Genomic DNA, 20,675 nt, shown 5'->3' on the forward strand with positions numbered 1-20,675 from the left:
GTTTGCTCGTCTAGAAGTTTATCCGATATTTCGCCCTCAGCTTTAAATAGACCTTCGAAATATGATTCCCAAACTGGAATTGTAATTCCAGATACTTTTGTTAAAACTTTCTTTGATTTCAGAATTTTCCAAAATTCTCGCCTTTCCGATTCCGCTTTTCTGATTATGAAACTTTCGCGATCTATTTCATGCATCATTTTGTGTTTTCTGCAAAGTTTCTTAAAGGCTCTTTTCATTTTAAAGTAATCAGAATCTGCTTTATGTCTCTGTCTGTATCCAGCTTTCAGCTGCTTATGCAATATGTACAGTTCTCTTTTGAACCATTTCGGTGATTTTCTTTCATGCATAACGGTTGCCGATTCTTGAATAGCCTTGGCGAATTCGTCATACGATGTGTCCAATGAGTTGCTATCGTGTGGATTTTGAACGCTTTTCATTCGTTCGTTCAATTGTCCAATATCAAATTTACGCAATTGCTTCTTTCTGCTTCCAGCTATATCTTGTCTGTGTTTTAGATCAAAGCAGCAAGAAACCGGCTTGTGCTTTGTTAACAATGAATTGTTGATCTTTATCTCGTTAAAATGTTCTAGGAGTTCCTTGCTTACGAAAAATAAATCGATAACGCTTTTACCGTACTGAAATTCGTACGTTACCTCTTTAACATCGTTAACACAATGAAGATTCCAATTAATTAAAAATTCGCAAAGTGAGTTGCCTCTTTCGGATGAGTCAAGTCTGCAATTGAAGTCGCCGCCCAGGACCATACGTGCTTTGCCTTGACAGCATTGAAAAGTTTCGGTAAGTGCTTGATATATTGTCTCTAGATCTGTTTTTGGCGGAAAATATGCTACAATTATAATTAGGCTGAATTCTTTGATCTGCAATGCTAATAATTTATTGTTCTGATGGAGAACATTGCATGTAATGGGAAGGACACGGGAAATGGGAAGGACACGAAAATCTGCAATAATGGGAAGGACACGAAAAAAAAACGACAATTTGAAATATTCGTTTCATATTTCATATTCATCTTTCACGTATGAAGGTGATTAAAAATTTACAATTCTTATTTCATCCAACAACGAAATTGCAGTTCTGTTCACAAGCAGTTGCTCATGACTAGCAAGGGTCAGAAGAAGAAAGACTCAGGTCGGGCTTCTGCGGCATCGAAAGAGTTAGTTTACTTAAAAAAATGCAACTGATTTTCAAACAGACGGGATTGCTTTTAGCATCAAAATTGGGGTCTTTGCCATTATATCCCCCTTATGGTATAATTACCATGATTATATGGACTTTTGGTTATCTGGCCACTAAGCTGGGGATATAATGGGAAAGACCCGGGAATTGAATCTAAAGTGACCTTAAGGCTATAAAAATTTTTAAATAGTAATTTGAATTATATCGTGCTTTTCAGGGGGACCGCTAGTAGCGTCAAAGGAATTGAATCTAAAGTGACCTCAAGGCACCAGTTTACAATCTGGCCAGAATGGAACGATGTTGATGTAAATGCCGAGAAATGGGTGAGTGTTTGAACCTATTGATTTTTTTCGGTTTAGAACATGCCGGCAAAATGCAGACATTAAACACTTTTGAACACTTGAGTTCTGATTCGAATTTTGGTTTTCCATTGACTTCTAGGATACACCACAGAAGGCTGGTGGAAAAGAGAAAGGCAAAAGTCCAAGCTTGGTGAGTTTGCATTCCTTGATATATTATGTTATTAATAAGATGTAGGTTTAAGCCCTCTGTTCTCGGGCTCGGATGTAAAGTTGTAGGAATTGTTTTTGATTTGGTAATCAGAAAATGACTGTCCGTTTAGAAAGATTGAAGGTCATTATGATAAATGAGAAACAAATCTTTTCATCATCGGTTATGGCCTGAATGCATATGCTTAGAACTGAAATTGATTAAAGCTAAAATTTTAATTAAATTGATTGGAAATTGATCTTTGAAATGACACTCGTTTGTTACTGTTAATCATTTTCGATCTCTCTTTCAGCAATTCTTTGATGATCCTGACGGCGTTCTTGAATTACCTCCAACACTTGAAGTGAGCCAATGGAAACGACTGCATGAACATTACCAGGATAGATTACCAGTCGTGGTAGAAGATCCCGGGACAGTTACGTTTGACCTTCTGACACCCAATGAACATATTCATCACTGTGAGGTACCATCTTTCACCTTTCTGATCTATTGCTTTCAGACTCTCTGACATATTCGATTTTTACGCTGTATTTATTCCTGTTCTGCTTGCCCAGTCCTAGATTACTAGTTTTTGGGGTCTTTCCCATTATAGCCCCCCCCCCCCCAGCTTAGAGGTCAAATAACCTATAGCCCCCCTCCTCCCAATCATGTTGAATATATCGTAATGGGGTGGCTATAATTTCACGGGGGGGGGCTATAATGGGAAAGACCCGTTTTTTTGGATTATCAAAAACTGGTTTTGGTCCCTAGCTATACTTAATTTTGATCAAGGTAGTTTGTCGGCTTTAATGGATAATTATATGGATTTTGGCGCTCGATTGACAAAAGCTATTTCGATCAAACAATAGTGTGAAAGATAAGATCCCAAAATATCACAAACACGCATTATACTTTGGCTCAATACGTAGTTGATGAAATTAACGGCCCAAATCTTCATAATATAAATTCATTTACATTAAATGAAATAAAAAAAGTCAATTTATTTTTTGGTGCCACCAATATGTGGATAACCAAAATAGCACATGAAGTACCAGTCCACGGCAGTCTAAGCCAGCCTTTAAAATTGCTTGCAATCAAACTTGATGTTGAACTAACAGTTAATGCAGCTAGGAACTCGGTTCAATAAGCGTCCAGCAACCAGCATTGTACTATTGCTAAGCTTTGATAGACCGACAAATCTTTTCGGTCGCCATTTTGTTTCTTACAAGGCCTAGAAACTTTATGAGAGCGTCGCTTTTTGTTTTTTTTCGGACATGTTAAATAATTTTATGTACAGTTGATTTAATTTTACACGGCAAAAATAACATTTACATGTTTCCCCCCCCCCCCAAAATTAGTTTTTATTAGAGCTTTGAGGTTGTTCTGTTAAACGTTATTATAATCTATGAAGTAGCCGATGTTTTTTTTGAATGGTGAAAGTTTAAATGACTGAAGCAGATGCTGTAATAGTAATAATAAAAGTAATAATAATAATAATACAGGATTTAGGTAGTAGCACCAATTTACCAGGATTCCCACAAGAGAAAAAATTTAATTTGCGTTGATTTGTGCAGTTTTCACAGAGAAATCCGAGTAGCCAAGAACAGTGGTCATTTTCACTGAAGTTTTGCTTCAAGAATTTCCAGTAGATAGATGTGAGCTTCTTATTCAGGATCGCGGGTGGACGCTGAAGGATTGTCGACAATTGAAGAAGAAATTTTGTTGATGAGGGTTGGGATCTTGAACCAAAAATTAGACTTTGATTTTGGAAGGCGAACTTCATTGACTTTAAAGACTGAGAGTAGTTGCACACGTGGGCACAGAAGTTTTCGAAAGATAAAACAGAAGGCCACTAGTATTGAGGTCGTATTCGTATTTCACTATTTTTACAGGTAATAATATATTTTACACGACCGTTCTTTGACTCCCCGGTGTCTACCGTCGTTCTTTGACTCTCCAGTGTCTCAATCCGCACGGCGATTGTATTCGCTACCAACCCAGGAGGGTGGACTTAACATCAGGGAGCCAATAGATTACGAAACGGAATACGCCGCTTCGATGACCGCATGCGCTCCTCTTGAAGATGAGAATGGATCAAATGCTCATCTCACTCAAAAACGCATAACGCACGACCAACGAACCGCACACTTGAATAAAATTTGATCGCATAAGAAGGATCTTATGGAAAGCCTTCAGACCGAGCGACGCCACGTAATAGAATTGGCTTCGGAAAAAGGAGCCTCGAACTGGCTCACAGCTCTACCGCTTAAACGTTACGGTTTCACACCAACGACGTCCGAATTTAGATATAACATCGAGGCTTTGCATTAGATATAACATCGAGGCCAAAATTACGCCCGTTAATTGTCCATGTTTTGAAAAGTTCACCCTATCACATGCTCTCCTCTACTGTGCGAAGGGTGGGGTATAAACACATGAGACACAGCGAGATCCGAGACACCTTTGCTATGATCATGCATGACGTTTGCTATGATGTCGAGGTTGCGCTGACTCCTCGGTTGCTTCAAAGCGAGTCCTTTATACACAAATTTACCAGCACTGATGAAAACGCTCGACTAGACATTAAAGCGAATGGCCTATGAGTGTCCAATTTCAGCCGTTATTTCTTCGACAGGAAGATCCTTAACCCACTTGCCAAGTCATGCCCGAAAAATTCCGTAGAAGCGTACAAATATCATGAGTCGTTGAAGTGCCTCAAGTATGAGTAACGAATACTTGATGTCGAGAAGAGTAACTTCGTTCCGCTCGTAACTTCTTGCATTTGCGGTGCATGACCGTCCGCAACGCGCACTTTAAAATAGCCAGCTGCCAAAATTGCTGAAAAGAAGGACGAATCATACTCGAACGCAATAACATACATACGTACGAGAATAAGTTTTGCTCTCCTGCACATTGCTATCATATGGCTCAGAGGCTGCCGTGGTTCCAAACGGCCGACTGACATTGATAGTTCTTGCAGTGCCTTAGTGCGGGAGGGGATACTAGATTCATAACAAATCAACTTATCTAGAAATTCAATTCTCATGACGCAGCTCTAAAAGAGTTATAGTGCCTTGTCTTTTTTTTAAAAAAAAAGTTTTGTAGTCAGTTTTAATATATCATAAATTTCGTGGTACATTGATAGCGGGAGTAAATTCAGTTCCATCCAAAAATCTTTATAGCTTATTTCTGACGGTTTCTTGATCCATTTAGTTGCCTTTCTCTGAATATTTTAAGTCAGTTTCGGTTCAAATTTATTGGGTTTCCAAACACTTGAGGCATATAACACAATTGGCACGATATAGCTACAGGACTCATTCAGTTCCAGACTCTGGTTTGCACAGCAAACGATGCTTCGTTTAAGACGGATGAGTGCATTTTTTGCTTTTCTGACCCTTAATGCAGCTTTATTCGCCCAAGTCAGCGTCTTAGATATCAGTACTCCAAGGTATCGTAACCAATCATTCAGAGCTGATAAGTCTTGGTATATTGAGGAGGAGTTACAATTTAAGAATTTGTAGTCATCGGCGTAGCCTAAGCATTCACTGACATTTGGTTTTGGGAGATTGTCAATGAAAGCAAGATAAATGAGTGGGTCTAAATTTGATCCTTGTGGGAATCCACTTGAGAATTTGCCATGATGACTATTCTCCCCCATTTGCAATCACTGCTTGCGGTTCCAAAGATGATTTATTGAATGCTTGATAAGATTCCTGCTTATCCCAAAGCTAAACAGCTTTTGGTAAAAACGCTGATGGGTCACTTTATCAAATTATTTCTGAAGTCGACATGGACAGTTAAGAGGGCTTTCAATTTCCAGGTGGTGACGGACGCTATTGAGGTAAAACAGCAACTGACGCAGAGCTGATCTCTTAGGTCCCAAAAAATAGTTGGCTATCATGAAGTTGTGAGAAGACCCGGGTTGAAAGTTGATCATAGTTAGCTTCTCAAGAAGAGTGCCAAGTCATGCCCGAAAAATTCCGTAGAAGCGTACAAATATCATGATTTGTTGAAGTGCCTCAAGTATGAGTAACGAATACTTGATGTCGAGAAGAGTAACTTCGTTCCGCTCGTAACTTCCTGAATTTGCGGTGCATGACCGTCCGCAACGTGCACTTTAAAATAGCTAGCTGCCAAAATTGCTGAAAAGAAGGACGAATCATACTCGAACGCAATAACATACATACGTACGAGAATAAGTTTTGCTCTCCTGCACATTGCTATCATATGGCTCAGAGGCTGCTGTGGTTCCAAACGGCCGACTGACATTGATAGTTCTTGCAGTGCCTTAGTGCGGGAGGGGAGACTAGATCCATAACAAATCAACTTATCTAGAAATTCAATTCTCATGACGCAGCTCTAAAAGAGTTATAGTGCCTTGTCTTTTTTTAAAAAAAAAGTTTTGTAGTCAGTTTTAATATATCATAAATTTCGTGGTACATTGATAGCGGGAGTAAATTCAGTTCCATCCAAAAATCTTTATAGCTTATTTCTGACGGTTTCTTGATCCATTTAGTTGCCTTTCTCTGAATATTTTAAGTCAGTTTCGGTTCAACTTTATTGGGTTTCCAAACACTTGAGGCATATAACACAAATGGCACGATATAGCTACAGGACTCATTCAGTTCCAGACTCTGGTTTGCACAGCAAACGATGCTTCGTTTAAGACGGATGAGTGCATTTTTTGCTTTTCTGACCCTTAATGCAGCTTTATTCGCCCAAGTCAGCGTCTTAGATATCAGTACTCCAAGGTATCGTAACCAATCATTCAGAGCTGATAAGTCTTGGTATATTGAGGAGGAGTTACAATTTAAGAATTTGTAGTCATCGGCGTAGCCTAAGCATTCACTGACATTTGGTTTTGGGAGATTGTCAATGAAAGCAAGATAAATGAGTGGGTCTAAATTTGATCCTTGTGGGAATCCACTTGAGAATTTGCCATGATGACTTCTCTCTCCCATTCGCAATCACTGCTTGCGATTCCAAAGATGATTTATTGAATGCTTGATAAGATTCCTGCTTATCCCAAAGCTAAACAGCTTTTGGTAAAAACGCTGATGGGACACTTTATCAAATTATTTCTGAAGTCGACATGGACAGTTAAGAGGGCTTTCAATTTCCAGGTGGTGACGGACGCTATTGAGGTAAAACAGCAACTGACGCAGAGCTGATCTCTTAGGTCCCAAAAAATAATTGGCTATCATGAAGTTGTGAGAAGACCCCGGTTGAAAGTTGATCATAGCTAGCTTCTCAAGGAGCTTGGCTGTGCAGCATATGAGACTTATGGGTCGATAATTGCAAACTGATTGTTTGTAGCTGTTTTTGAAAATTGGAGCTATCCCACTTTATTTGCATTTTATAAGGATTATGGCCTTGTTGGCAATAGTATTTAAGAGTAGATGCAAGGATTTGGTTATTGAGATTGAGTTATTCTTCAAAATCAGGTTCCCTAGGTTGTCTGGCCTTTTTGCTTGATTAATATTCAGATTTTTCAGAGTATTGTGCATTTTGCTCTGCCTTGAAATGCAGAAAATTTTCATCTCCTGTTCTACTGGCGTTATCAGCACGAAAAGGCTGCATATAGTTGTGAAAGACACTTTCAAAATACTGGTTGAACACTACTATTTTATTTAACTCACTATTGACTGCACTGATGAAAACGCTCGACAAGACAGTAAAGCGAATGGCCTATGAGTGTCCAATTTCAGCCGTTATTTCTTCGACAGGAAGATCCTTAACCCACTTGCCAAGTCATGCCCGAAAAATTCCGTAGAAGCGTACAAATATCATGAGTAACTTCGTTCCGCTCGTAACTTCCTGCATTTGCGGTGCATGACCGTCCGCAACGTGCACTTTAAAATAGCTAGCTGCCAAAATTGCTGAAAAGAAGGACGAATCATACTCGAACGCAATAACATACATACGTACGAGAATAAGTTTTGCTCTCCTGCACATTGCTATCATATGGCTCAGAGGCTGCTGTGGTTCCAAACGGCCGACTGACATTGATAGTTCTTGCAGTGCCTTAGTGCGGGAGGGGAGACTAGATCCATAACAAATCAACTTATCTAGAAATTCAATTCTCATGACGCAGCTCTAAAAGAGTTATAGTGCCTTGTCTTTTTAGAAAAAAAAGTTTTGTAGTCAGTTTTAATATATCATAAATTTCGTGGTACATTGATAGCGGGAGTAAATTCAGTTCGATCCAAAAATCTTTATAGCTTATTTCTGACGGTTTCTTGATCCATTTAGTTGCCTTTCTCTGAATATTTTAAGTCAGTTTCGGTTCAACTTTATTGGGTTTCCAAACACTTGAGGCATATAACACAAATGGCACGATATAGCTACAGGACTCATTCAGTTCCAGACTCTGGTTTGCACAGCAAACGATGCTTCGTTTAAGACGGATGAGTGCATTTTTTGCTTTTCTGACCCTTAATGCAGCTTTATTCGCCCAAGTCAGCGTCTTAGATATCAGTACTCCAAGGTATCGTAACCAATCATTCAGAGCTGATAAGTCTTGGTATATTGAGGAGGAGTTACAATTTAAGAATTTGTAGTCATCGGCGTAGCCTAAGCATTCACTGACATTTGGTTTTGGGAGATTGTCAATGAAAGCAAGATAAATGAGTGGGTCTAAATTTGATCCTTGTGGGAATCCACTTGAGAATTTGCCATGATGACTTCTCTCTCCCATTCGCAATCACTGCTTGCGATTCCAAAGATGATTTATTGAATGCTTGATAAGATTCCTGCTTATCCCAAAGCTAAACAGCTTTTGGTAAAAACGCTGATGGGACACTTTATCAAATTAATTCTGAAGTCGACATGGACAGTTAAGAGGGCTTTCAATTTCCAGGTGGTGACGGACGCTATTGAGGTAAAACAGCAACTGACGCAGAGCTGATCTCTTAGGTCCCAAAACATAATTGGCTATCATGAAGTTGTGAGAAGACCCCGGTTGAAAGTTGATCATAGCTAGCTTCTCAAGGAGCTTGGCTGTGCAGCATATGAGACTTATGGGTCGATAATTGCAAACTGATTGTTTGTAGCTGTTTTTGAAAATTGGAGCTATCCCACTTTATTTGCATTTTATAAGGATTATGGCCTTGTTGGCAATAGTATTTAAGAGTAGATGCAAGGATTTGGTTATTGAGATTGAGTTATTCTTCAAAATCAGGTTCCCTAGGTTGTCTGGCCTTTTTGCTTGATTAATATTCAGATTTTTCAGAGTATTGTGCATTTTGCTTTGCCGTGAAATGCAGAAAATTTTCATCTCCTGTTCTACTGGCGTTATCAGCACGAAAAGGCTGCATATAGTTGTGAAAGACACTTTGAAAATACTGGTTGAACACTACTATTTTATTTAACTCACTATTGACTGCACTGATGAAAACGCTCGACTAGACATTAAAGCGAATGGCCTATGAGTGTCCAATTTCAGCCGTTATTTCTTCGACAGGAAGATCCTTAACCCACTTGCCAAGTCATGCCCGAAAAATTCCGTAGAAGCGTACAAATATCATGAGTAACTTCGTTCCGCTCGTAACTTCCTGCATTTGCGGTGCATGACCGTCCGCAACGTGCACTTTAAAATAGCTAGCTGCCAAAATTGCTGAAAAGAAGGACGAATCATACTCGAACGCAATAACATACATACGTACGAGAATAAGTTTTGCTCTCCTGCACATTGCTATCATATGGCTCAGAGGCTGCTGTGGTTCCAAACGGCCGACTGACATTGATAGTTCTTGCAGTGCCTTAGTGCGGGAGGGGAGACTTGATCCATAACAAATCAACTTATCTAGAAATTCAATTCTCATGACGCAGCTCTAAAAGAGTTATAGTGCCTTGTCTTTTTTTTAAAAAAAAAGTTTTGTAGTCAGTTTTAATATATCATAAATTTCGTGGTACATTGATAGCGGGAGTAAATTCAGTTCGATCCAAAAATCTTTATAGCTTATTTCTGACGGTTTCTTGATCCATTTAGTTGCCTTTCTCTGAATATTTTAAGTCAGTTTCGGTTCAACTTTATTGGGTTTCCAAACACTTGAGGCATATAACACAATTGGCACGATATAGCTACAGGACTCATTCAGTTCCAGACTCTGGTTTGCACAGCAAACGATGCTTCGTTTAAGACGGATGAGTGCATTTTTTGCTTTTCTGACCCTTAATGCAGCTTTATTCGCCCAAGTCAGCGTCTTAGATATCAGTACTCCAAGGTATCGTAACCAATCATTCAGAGCTGATAAGTCTTGGTATATTGAGGAGGAGTTACAATTTAAGAATTTGTAGTCATCGGCGTAGCCTAAGCATTCACTGACATTTGGTTTTGGGAAATTGTCAATGAAAGCAAGATAAATGAGTGGGTCTAAATTTGATCCTTGTGGGAATCCACTTGAGAATTTGCCATGATGACTTCTCTCTCCCATTCGCAATCACTGCTTGCGATTCCAAAGATGATTTATTGAATGCTTGATAAGATTCCTGCTTATCCCAAAGCTAAACAGCTTTTGGTAAAAACGCTGATGGGACACTTTATCAAATTAATTCTGAAGTCGACATGGACAGTTAAGAGGGCTTTCAATTTCCAGGTGGTGACGGACGCTATTGAGGTAAAACAGCAACTGACGCAGAGCTGATCTCTTAGGTCCCAAAAAATAATTGGCTATCATGAAGTTGTGAGAAGACCCGGGTTGAAAGTTGATCATAGCTAGCTTCTCAAGGAGCTTGGCTGTGCAGCATATGAGACTTATGGGTCGATAATTGCAAACTGATTGTTTGTAGCTGTTTTTGAAAATTGGAGCTATCCCACTTTATTTGCATTTTATAAGGATTATGGCCTTGTTGGCAATAGTATTTAAGAGTAGATGCAAGGATTTGGTTATTGAGATTGAGTTATTCTTCAAAATCAGGTTCCCTAGGTTGTCTGGCCTTTTTGCTTGATTAATATTCAGATTTTTCAGAGTATTGTGCATTTTGCTCTGCCGTGAAATGCAGAAAATTTTCATCTCCTGTTCTACTGGCGTTATCAGCACGAAGAGGCTGCATATAGTTGTGAAAGACACTTTGAAAATACTGGTTGAACACTACTATTTTATTTAACTCACTATTGACTGTGCATTCATTCCAGTGAATAATGGCATGTATAGGCCAGGACTACAAATGCTTTTCAAGTATTTCTTTATTTTAGAGAAGCCACGGAATGTTTCCTCCTTGAACGTTTGCTGGTCCTCGTCCATCAAAACCAATAGTTTTCTATAACGTGAAAGCTTTTTCTGAATTGCGTCCGTTCTTTTTCGAGCCAGCCTTTTCTTTAGTGCGTGAAATTGTTATAGTAGATTTGTTGTTGGGTTTTCCTAAGTTTGCCATGTTCTACGGTGTTTGGTTTTGACGGGTAGGATTCTTTTGAATGCTAAAAAGCCAGCTATACCAACTAACAGCGTGTGATCAACATTGCTAAGACAAATTGGTTCAAAAAGCTGTTCCTTATTGACTGTATTAACATGTTGCCAGTCACAGTTCTTTAGTAAATAATGCCAAATTAAAGCAGGGTCTCATCAGTTTTACGGAATGCCCAGCAGGTCTCACTGCTTTGTGTTAATCAGAGTTAGATATCAGATAGGGCAAGTGGTTGGACAAATTTTATTCCTGTGCGAGAATGCAACTTTCAGATGAGTGTCAACACAAGTAAAGACTATCAAACGAATCTGATTACAGAGAACGACATCAACGTTGCTATGCTTCGACTCAATGAACTGTTCACAATTAAGTTCAAAAAGTTTTTCTCCAACTCATTTTCGCTGTAACTGGATGATTGCATCATTGACCATGTTGTCCTTTTGTGTTTGCCTTATTTCCAGAGGGATTTCTTCCCATTTCTCAAAGCTCTTTTGCTGTAAGGAATGATTGCTTGATTTCAGTATGAGTAGTTGTTCTGCTCGGTAACATTTTCTTAGCAGCGCGTTTTCACCCACGAAAATTATATCCGTCTGCAGTTTGCACACTCATTTAAGTGCTTAGTTATCAATTTTTCAGTTATTATATCTCTTTTCTTTAAAAGATCCTTGAACATTATTTGTTTTTCTCTTGTAGCGTACTTTGATTCCCCAATTTATCTTCAGATTTAATAGCTCTATCGCAGAATTAGTTTAGTTTTGTAAAAGTGGTTCACAAAATTTCAATGAGAAAACTAGGGATCTAAACGCAATTTATCACGCTTCAAGGAGTGTTTATTTTTACATATACGATAAATTGATCTGATTGTCATTGGCATTTTTAATAGAGTTTTACTAAATTTAGATCTGCAAAACTTAGACGGAAGTCAATGCAAAATCTTTTCCTGTCCCGGCTTTTTCTAACTGTAAAACTCGACGATCTATGCTGAACAGTTGAACGATATATTTAAACGCTATTACGTTTCAGTTGCTTTATTTATATACCTTAAAAAATTTAATTTAGTACTTTTTTATAAACAAAATTAACTGAAAAATGGAAAAGCAATTTTTGTATTGAATTATGGTTATATTAAGTTTTAGACCGATTTGATTTTTTATTTACAATTCAACTGTAGTAGTTATATCGGAGCAAGAGTGGGGGGGGGGTAAAAGGACGTACCTATGTATAAAGATTACCTATAGACTATTTTCATCAATTTTCCAAAGACGTACCTAAAAAAGAGAGTGAGAACAATAGACCTGTCATCTTATCGTAATTACCCAGGGGTAATTATCTTAATTACCCCCAGGTAAATGCATCCAGTTTTTCGCTCTAATGCACTTCACTAAATCTTATCTACTTAATAAAATATATCTGCAGAACTTTTGCTTTCAAACTTTTCATTTACGCATAAATTTTTTCAAATATTCAATTTTTTTTAAATTTTCGAATATTAATGACGTTTTGTTTTCAATAATGTCAAATTATCGGAAGTTTTTCAAAAAACTTCTTGAAAGATTTTTTTGAAAATGTCAATTTTTTTCAATTGTTTTTACTCATGATGTGAAAGCATGCAAGAAATCGATTTTTTTGGCATTTTCTTTTGGTAGTTTCTGGTTTTTTCTCGGTAGTTTCAGTTTCAAAAACCCAAAACCGTTAAAAAATTTCAAATAAGGTTGTTCTAATAATCGATTAAAAATTTTTTAACACAGATTTCAATGAAAAATACTAAAGCACAGAAAACCATCACTGAAAATTCTTTTGTTTTTTCATAGTTTCAGATTCTGAAACCTCAAACTAAAATTTTTTTGGTCGAAAATATATGCTACAGTACAACTTCAGAGGGTATTTTTCGAAGTGGAGTTCAATGGTGGTAACTTCACGGTCAATTAGAGATTATGGGTTTGGGTTTTTTGAAGTTGTAGTTTCTCAAACCTCAAACTACAAAACAATTTCTTTGAGAATGGTATGCTATATCAACTCTCTATATGTTGTTTTTAAACAAAGCATTTGATGGCAATTTTTTAACCCTAAGAAGTTACACTTTTTGGTTTTTCCGAAGTTTCAGCTTCTGAAACCTGAAACCTCAAACTATTTTTTTTGGAATTGTGTGTGACAGTACATCTTTATAGCGTAATTTTTAAAGCAGAATCCAATGGACATAGTTCAAAAGTTGTGAAAAGAGGACAAGTTTGTATTTTTTGAAGTTTTAGATTCTGAAACCTGAAACCAAAAAAATTTTTGGTAAAAAATATTTAGTTCTTTTTAATAAATACCCTATTCTTAAAAAAATGAAAAAAAACCCATTTCATACCAAAAAATACATTTTTCGCAAAAAATACCCAATTCTTGCCGAAAACACTCAATTCTTGTCCAAAAATAGCCAATCGTTGTCAAAAAATACCCAATTTTTCCCAAAAAATACCCAATTCCTGGCAAAAAATACCCAAATTTTCCCAAAAAAATACTGAATTCTGGCCACAAAAATACCCAATTCTTGGCAAAAAATACCCAATTCATCCCAAAAAATACCCAATTCTTGGCAAAAATACCCAATTCCTAGCAAAAAATACCCAATTTTTCCCAAAAAATACCCAATTCTTCCCAAAATATACCCAAATTTTCCCAAAAAATACCCAATTCTGGCCATAAAATACCCCATTCTGGCCAAAATATACCCAATTTTTCCCAAAAAATACCCAATTCTTGGCAAAAATACCCAATTCTAAACAAAAAATACCCAATTCTTGGCAAAAAATACCCAACTCTGGCCAAAAAATACCCAATTCTGGCCGAAAAATACCCAATTATGGCCAAAAAATACCCAATTCTGGCCAAAAAATACCCAATTCTGACCAAAAACACCCAATTCTTGTCCAAAAATAGGCAATCGTTGTCAAAAAATACCTAATTATTGCCAAAAATTACCCAATTCATCCCAAAAAATACCCAATTCTGGCCAAAAAATACCCAATTCTGTCCAAAAAAATACCCAATTCTGGCCGAAAAATACCCAATTCTTGGCAAAATTACCCAATTCATCCCAAAAAATACCCATTTCTGGTAAAAAAAAACCCAATTCTGACCAAAAAATACCCAATTCTGACCAAAAAATACCCAATTCTTGGCTCAAAATATCCAATTATTGTCAAAAACACCCAAATGTTAACAAAAATATCAAACTGTTGCCAAAAAAAAATCAATTCTAGCCCAAAAATATCTGTTTCTAGTCATGAATTACACAATTCATAGCAAAAATACCCAGTTATTACCAAAATCTACTAAGTTTTTGCCAAAAATACCTAATTCCTGCGAAAAAGAACCCGGTTCTAGCAAAAATATCCCAATACTTGCCACACAAAGAGACACAAATCTCGCCAAAAATACCCATTTTTACAACAAAATAGCGAAATCTTGTAAAAGTACCCAAATTGTAACCAAAATAACAAAATTTTATCAAATATTTATCTAAAATATATCAAAAACTAGACAATCTTGCCACCATCCGTTTTTCTCTAAGTTCTTATCAACAATCTAATTATTTAGTGACCTTAAAACATCAACTTTTGAGATCATCTTTTGTAAAGACGAATCTTCTCAGGTGATCGATATAGGTTTAATGAGCACAAATTTGTCACGAATTTTTTGCTATTGTTCAGAATTAATCGTGAAATGTTTGAGTTAAATCATAATTATTTAACAATTACGTCCTAATATATTGTCAATTACGAACAATTACGTGATCTCATTTTTTGTAAGAGGGTCACTCACCTCTCTGGAACAAAATTTAGTCCAACTACGTCATATGATTGCTACAATTACGGATACTTAAGTATTGAATGGGGTCACTGAACTCATGTGAACAGAAAATAATCCTTACTAATTACGATATTCTTATTTTACCGAAGCATACACCGCTCACGTGACTGAGGTCTTACTCATAATAATGTAATAATTACGTCACTATCGCATCATAATGATGTCATTTTTTATTGTAGTGTACAAAAAAAAATTCGACTCATTGTGCTTATTTTCCTTCTCTTCAATAACACAACTATAGTAAGCTTTTTCATTCTTTTTCGGAGACAATTTCAGTCTCCTTTTCCTACACACCTAAGTTGTCAGTTATAAACTTTTCAGTGGAGATTCTTCATCTCTATTACATCTTCCTATTTCCCATTCCAGGCAAGACACCTCTGTTATAGAATATGAAAACAGAGCAGGAAAAAAACGAATAAAGAGCTACTATAATCATCGTACTCATTCGCAAATAGCATATTAATTCTTCAGAGAGAAATGTTTTGCAATATCTTCAACTTCAGTTCATTTAGGAGTTCAACCGCCTTCACCCAAAAAAAAGGCTGGAATAATGAATATCAAATCTGTGAAATTGAACGAAAATCTTAAGGCCCACTTCTTCTTCCCCAATTTCAATGATGATGTAGCAATTATAAAGGAGAGGAAGACGTGCTTCGGCTGGATAGCTGATCCTCCATTCTCAATTCCGAGGCAGCTTCTGGTCTTCATTATTGCAATCGAGAATTTGCCTGAAGTCTCTGTTCCATACAATCAGACAACTGTAGACTTCTACAAGAACCACATCGAAAACAAAACTTTACAAGTCTCAGACAACATGGATCTGAGCAGATCAGTGCCTGCACAATTCTGTGATTATGAGTTGTCCTATAGACCAATGCATGAAAATCAATTAGTATTTTTTGAGGAGGAAAGAGATCTAAATTTCTCTGGTGTGTGTCTGACGAGAATGACAATTTGCAGGAGCAGAAACCTGATCGAGATTGTGACGAGTTGGAAAATGGGTCATTGACAGAGAGTATTATCGCTTGTATAGAAGAAGAGAACGCAATTGATCCCAAGTTAGACAACCAAAAAATCTGACAAGGCAGTCCCTTTTGCGTGTTTTTCTACAGACACTGGACAAGATACAATGAAAGAATTACAAGGAGCATCGATTGTTGAAAATACTTCAATCAAGTCTGCCAGAACCATCCTTAGTACTGTACTCAATGATTATACAGATTACCAAGATCATATTTTATCTAATGAAGCAAGTGAAAAAATATCTGAAAAACTTCCCTCAAATCTGAGCTACCAGCGTCTTGTACACAAAAGACTGTCAAGAGAAGGACTCCTGCTGTCAATAACCCTGAAAGAGTGGGAAGTAAAAATTCAGATGGTGATGAAAACGAAGACAACATGTGTCCTCCATCGTGCAAATTGAGACCAGCTTCTGAGTTGTATAGTAACTATACTAATAGGCTGAGAAATTATTTCTTTGACTGCTTATCTGTTTGTATTTCCGGTATAATTTCAGATCTAAAACTATTATTTCCTGAGATGACTAATTGACTGGTTAATTTGTATTATTCTGTTTTTGCACTCAGAAAAAGCTGAATTTCTTGTATGCTTTTGAATTGATACTTTGATAATATAATTTATTTGAGTTTTAAAGATGCATTTTCGAAATTAACTTTTATTTAAAGTTCAATTTTGAATTAAATTTTATGTCAAAAATTGCTTGTTTTTGTAATATCTGTTTTTTCTCAAAAATGCCGGTTAACGACGAAAAAAGCTCGTTCTTGTACTATCTGTTTTTTCAAAGACGCGGTTTTTTTGGCTTCTGCAATGAACTCCCGGCAGCTGATACTGGATGAAGCAAAGCGATTACAGTGATAATTTCGAAGCAAACTCCAGCAGCAATTCTTCCCATCAGAATGTTTCAATAAGCGTGCTGCCTTTGATAATAGATTACCTGGTCATTTAAAAGAAGAATTTTCGGCAGGAGTTTTTAGATATAGATAGTCATACAAATCGTCAAGTAAAGAATTTACAATTTTTTTAAAAAAAGCTTTTTTTTAAATGAAAATCTCTTTTACTAAAATAATCTTTTTTTGAAAATTGTCGTTTAACAAAAATGTAAATCTTGATGTCTTTTTTTCATTTTTCTGTTTTAACATTTTTCAAATTTTGAAGCTTTTTTCATGTAAAATTTTCAAATTAATTATTTTTTTAAACAAGAAAAAGTTTTACTATAATAGTTTTTCTTTCAAAAATGCCGTTTTTTACATAAGGTTTTCAACAAAAAATGCAACTTGTGTTTTTTTTATTTTTCTATTTTTCTTTTTCTGTTTTTGAATTTTTTTATGTAAAATTTTAAATTTAATTAATTTTTTTTGAAAAAACAAGTTTTACTAGAATAATTTTTTCATTAAAAAATGCCGTTTTTTACATAAGATTTTCAACAAAAAATGCAACTTGTGTTGTTTTTTATTTTTTATTTTTCCTTTTTTTTCTGTTCTTGATTTTTTTATGTAAAATGTTAAATTTAATTAATTTTTTTTGAAAAAACAAGTTTTACTAGAATAATTTTTCTTTCAAAAATGCCGTTTTTTACATAAGGCTTTTAACAAAAAATGCAACTTGTGTTGTTTTTTATTTTTCTATTTTTCCTTTTGTTCTGTTTTTGAATTTTTTTATGTAAAATTTTAAATTTAATTATTTTTTTTGAAAAAAAAAATTTTACTAGAATATTTTTTCTTTCAAAAATGCCGTTTTTTACATAAGGTTTTTAACAAAAAATGCAACTTGTGTAGTTTTTTATTTTTTATTTTTCCTTTTTTTCCGTTTTTGATTTTTTAATGTAAAATTTTAAATTTAATTAATTTTTTTTTGATAAAACAAGTTTTACTAGAATAATTTTTCTCTCAAAAATGCCGATTTATACATTAGGTTTTTAACAAAAAATGCAACTTGTGTTAAATTTTATTTTTCCATTTTTCCTTTTTTTCCTGTTATTGAATTTTTTTATGTAAAATTTTCAATTTAATTAATTTTTTTTTCAAAAATGCCGTTTTTTACATAAGGTTTTTAACAAAAAATGCAACGTGTGTTGTTTTTTTCCATTTTTCCTGTTTTTCTGTTTTTGAAATTTTTTATGTAAAATTTTTAATTTAATTAATTTTGTTTTGCAAAAACAAGTTTTACTAGAATCATTTTTCTCTCAAAAATGCCCATTTTTACATAAGGTTTTTAACAAAAAATGCAACTTGTGTTAAATTTTATTTTTCCATTTTTCCTTTTTTTCCGTTTTTGATTTTTTTATGTAAAATTTTGAATTTAATTAATTTTTTTTGATAAAACAAGTTTTACTAGAATAATTTTTCTCTCAAAAATGCCGATTTATACATAAGGTTTTTAAGAAAAAATGCAACTTGTGTTAAATTTTATTTTTCCATTTTTCCTTTTTTTTCTGTTTTTGAATTTTTTATGTAAAATTTTCAATTTAATTAATTTTTTTTTCAAAAATGCCGTTTTTTACATAAGGTTTTTAACAAAAAATGCAACTTGTGTTGTTTTTTTCCATTTTTCCTGTTTTTCTGTTTTTGAAGTTTTTTATGTAAAATTTTTAATTTAATTAATTTTGGTTTTGCAAAAACAAGTTTTACTAGAATCATTTTTCTCTCAAAAATGCCGATTTTTACATAAGGTTTTTAACAAAAAATGCAACTTGTGTTAAATTTTATTTTTCCATTTTTCCTTTTTTTCCGTTTTTGATTTTTTTATGTAAAATTTTAAATTTAATTAATTTTTTTTTGATAAAACAAGTTTTACTAGAATAATTTTTCTCTCAAAAATGCCGATTTTTAATTAAGGTTTTTAACAAAAAATGCAACTTGTGTTAAATTTTATTTTTCCATTTTTCCTTTTTTTTCTGTTTTTGAATTTTTTATGTAAAATTTTCAATTCAATTAATTTTTTTTTTTCAAAAATGCCGTTTTTTACATAAGGTTTTTAACAAAAAATGCAACTTGTGTTGTTTTTTCCATTTTTCCTGTTTTTTTGTTTTTGAAGTTTTTTATGTAAAATTTTTAATTTTATTAATTTTGTTTTGCAAAAACAAGTTTTACTAGAATCATTTTTCTTTCAAAAATGCCGTTTTTTACATAAGGTTTTTAACAAAAAATGCAATTTTTGTTTTTTATTTTTCTATTTTTCAGTTTTTGAATTTTTTTTTATATAAAATTTTTTATTGAATTATTTTTTTTAAAAATGTTGTTTTACTAAAACATTTTTTTTCAAAAATGCCGTTTTTTACATTATGTATTTAACAAAAAATGTGAATTTTGTTGTTTTTTACTTTTCTGTTTTTCCTTTTTTCAGTTTTTGAAGTTTTTTTGTAAAATTTTTAATTTAATTACTTTTTTGAAAAAATATTGTTTTAGTAAAACAAATTTTTTTCCAAATGTCGTTTTTTGCATAATATTTTCAACAAAAAAAGGTATGTTTGATGTTTTTACTTATTCTATTTTTCAATTTTTCAGCTCCTTAAGTTTTTAGCAAAGGTGAAAATTGTACAAATCAATGTATTACAATTATTACAAAAAACAATTATTTATTAGAATTATTTATTACAAATTAATACACTTATTAATCAAATTCGCGGAAATCTATAACAAATCAAGCTTTTGATGACAAGCATATTTGTTTTTTTTTTATTTTCAATATTTACATTTTTATTGATATCATGTTCTTCTTAAGAAATTCCGATTTATTCATCGTCTCATGATAAACATAGTTCAGAGTAAACCCCGGGGTACTGGTGTCGCGTGGTGACAATTACAAGCTTGATTTGTTATAGATTTCCGCAAATTTTATTAATAAGTGTATTAATTTGTAATAAATAATTCTAATAAAAAATTGTTTTTTTTTGTAATAATTGTAATACATTGATTTGTACAATTTTCACGTTTGCTAAAAACTTAAGGAGCTGAAAAATTGAAAAATAGAATAAGTAAAAACATCAATCATACCTTTTTTTTGTTGAAAATATTATGCAAAAAACGACATTTGGAAAAAAATTTGTTTTACTAAAACAATATTTTTTCAAAAAAATAATTAAATTAAAAATTTTACAAAAAAACTTCAAAGCTGAAAAAAGGAAAAACAGAAAAATAAAAAACAACAAAATTCACATTTTTTGTTAAATACATAATGTAAGAAACGGCATTTTTGAAAAAAAATTGTTTTAGTAAAACAACATTTTTAAAAAAAAATAATTCAATAAAAAATTTTATATAAAAAAAATTCAAAAACTGAAAAATAGAAAAATAAAAAACAAAAATTGCATTTTTTGTTAAAAACCTTATGTAAAAAACGGCTTTTTTGAAAGAAAAATGATTCTAGTAAAACTTGTTTTTGCAAAACAAAATTAATTAAATTAAAAATTTTACATAAAAAACTTCAAAAACAGAAAAACAGGAAAAATGGAAAAAAACAGCACAAGTTGCATTTTTTTGTTAAAAACCCTATGTAAAAAACGGCATTTTTGAGAGAAAAATTATTCTAGTAAAACTTGTTTTACCAAAAAAAAAATTAATTAAATTTAAAATTTTACATAAAAAAATCAAAAACGGAAAAAAAGGAAAAATAGAAAAATAAAATTTAACACAAGTTGCATTTTTTGTTAAAAACCTTATGTATAAATCGGCATTTTTGAGAAAAAAATGATTCTAGTAAAACTTGATTTT

General features: G+C 33.7%; 1 protein-coding gene across 1 annotated transcript in view; it reads left to right on the forward strand.

Annotated features, from left to right (window-relative positions):
• The first annotated feature begins 1,041 nt into the window (after positions 1-1,041).
• Positions 1,042-20,675, forward strand: part of LOC142343099 (androglobin-like) — a 307,512-nt gene continuing 287,878 nt past the window's right edge. The window contains 4 exon segments of the mRNA XM_075394786.1: positions 1,042-1,174; positions 1,415-1,520; positions 1,639-1,689; positions 2,000-2,170. Of these exon segments, the coding sequence (XP_075250901.1) occupies positions 1,116-1,174; positions 1,415-1,520; positions 1,639-1,689; positions 2,000-2,170 (387 nt within the window). The 5' untranslated portion in view covers positions 1,042-1,115.

Source organism: Convolutriloba macropyga, chromosome 7, assembly GCF_964194025.1.
Source record: "Convolutriloba macropyga chromosome 7, txConMacr16.3, whole genome shotgun sequence".
NCBI classification, from domain to species: Eukaryota; Metazoa; Xenacoelomorpha; order Acoela; family Convolutidae; genus Convolutriloba; species Convolutriloba macropyga.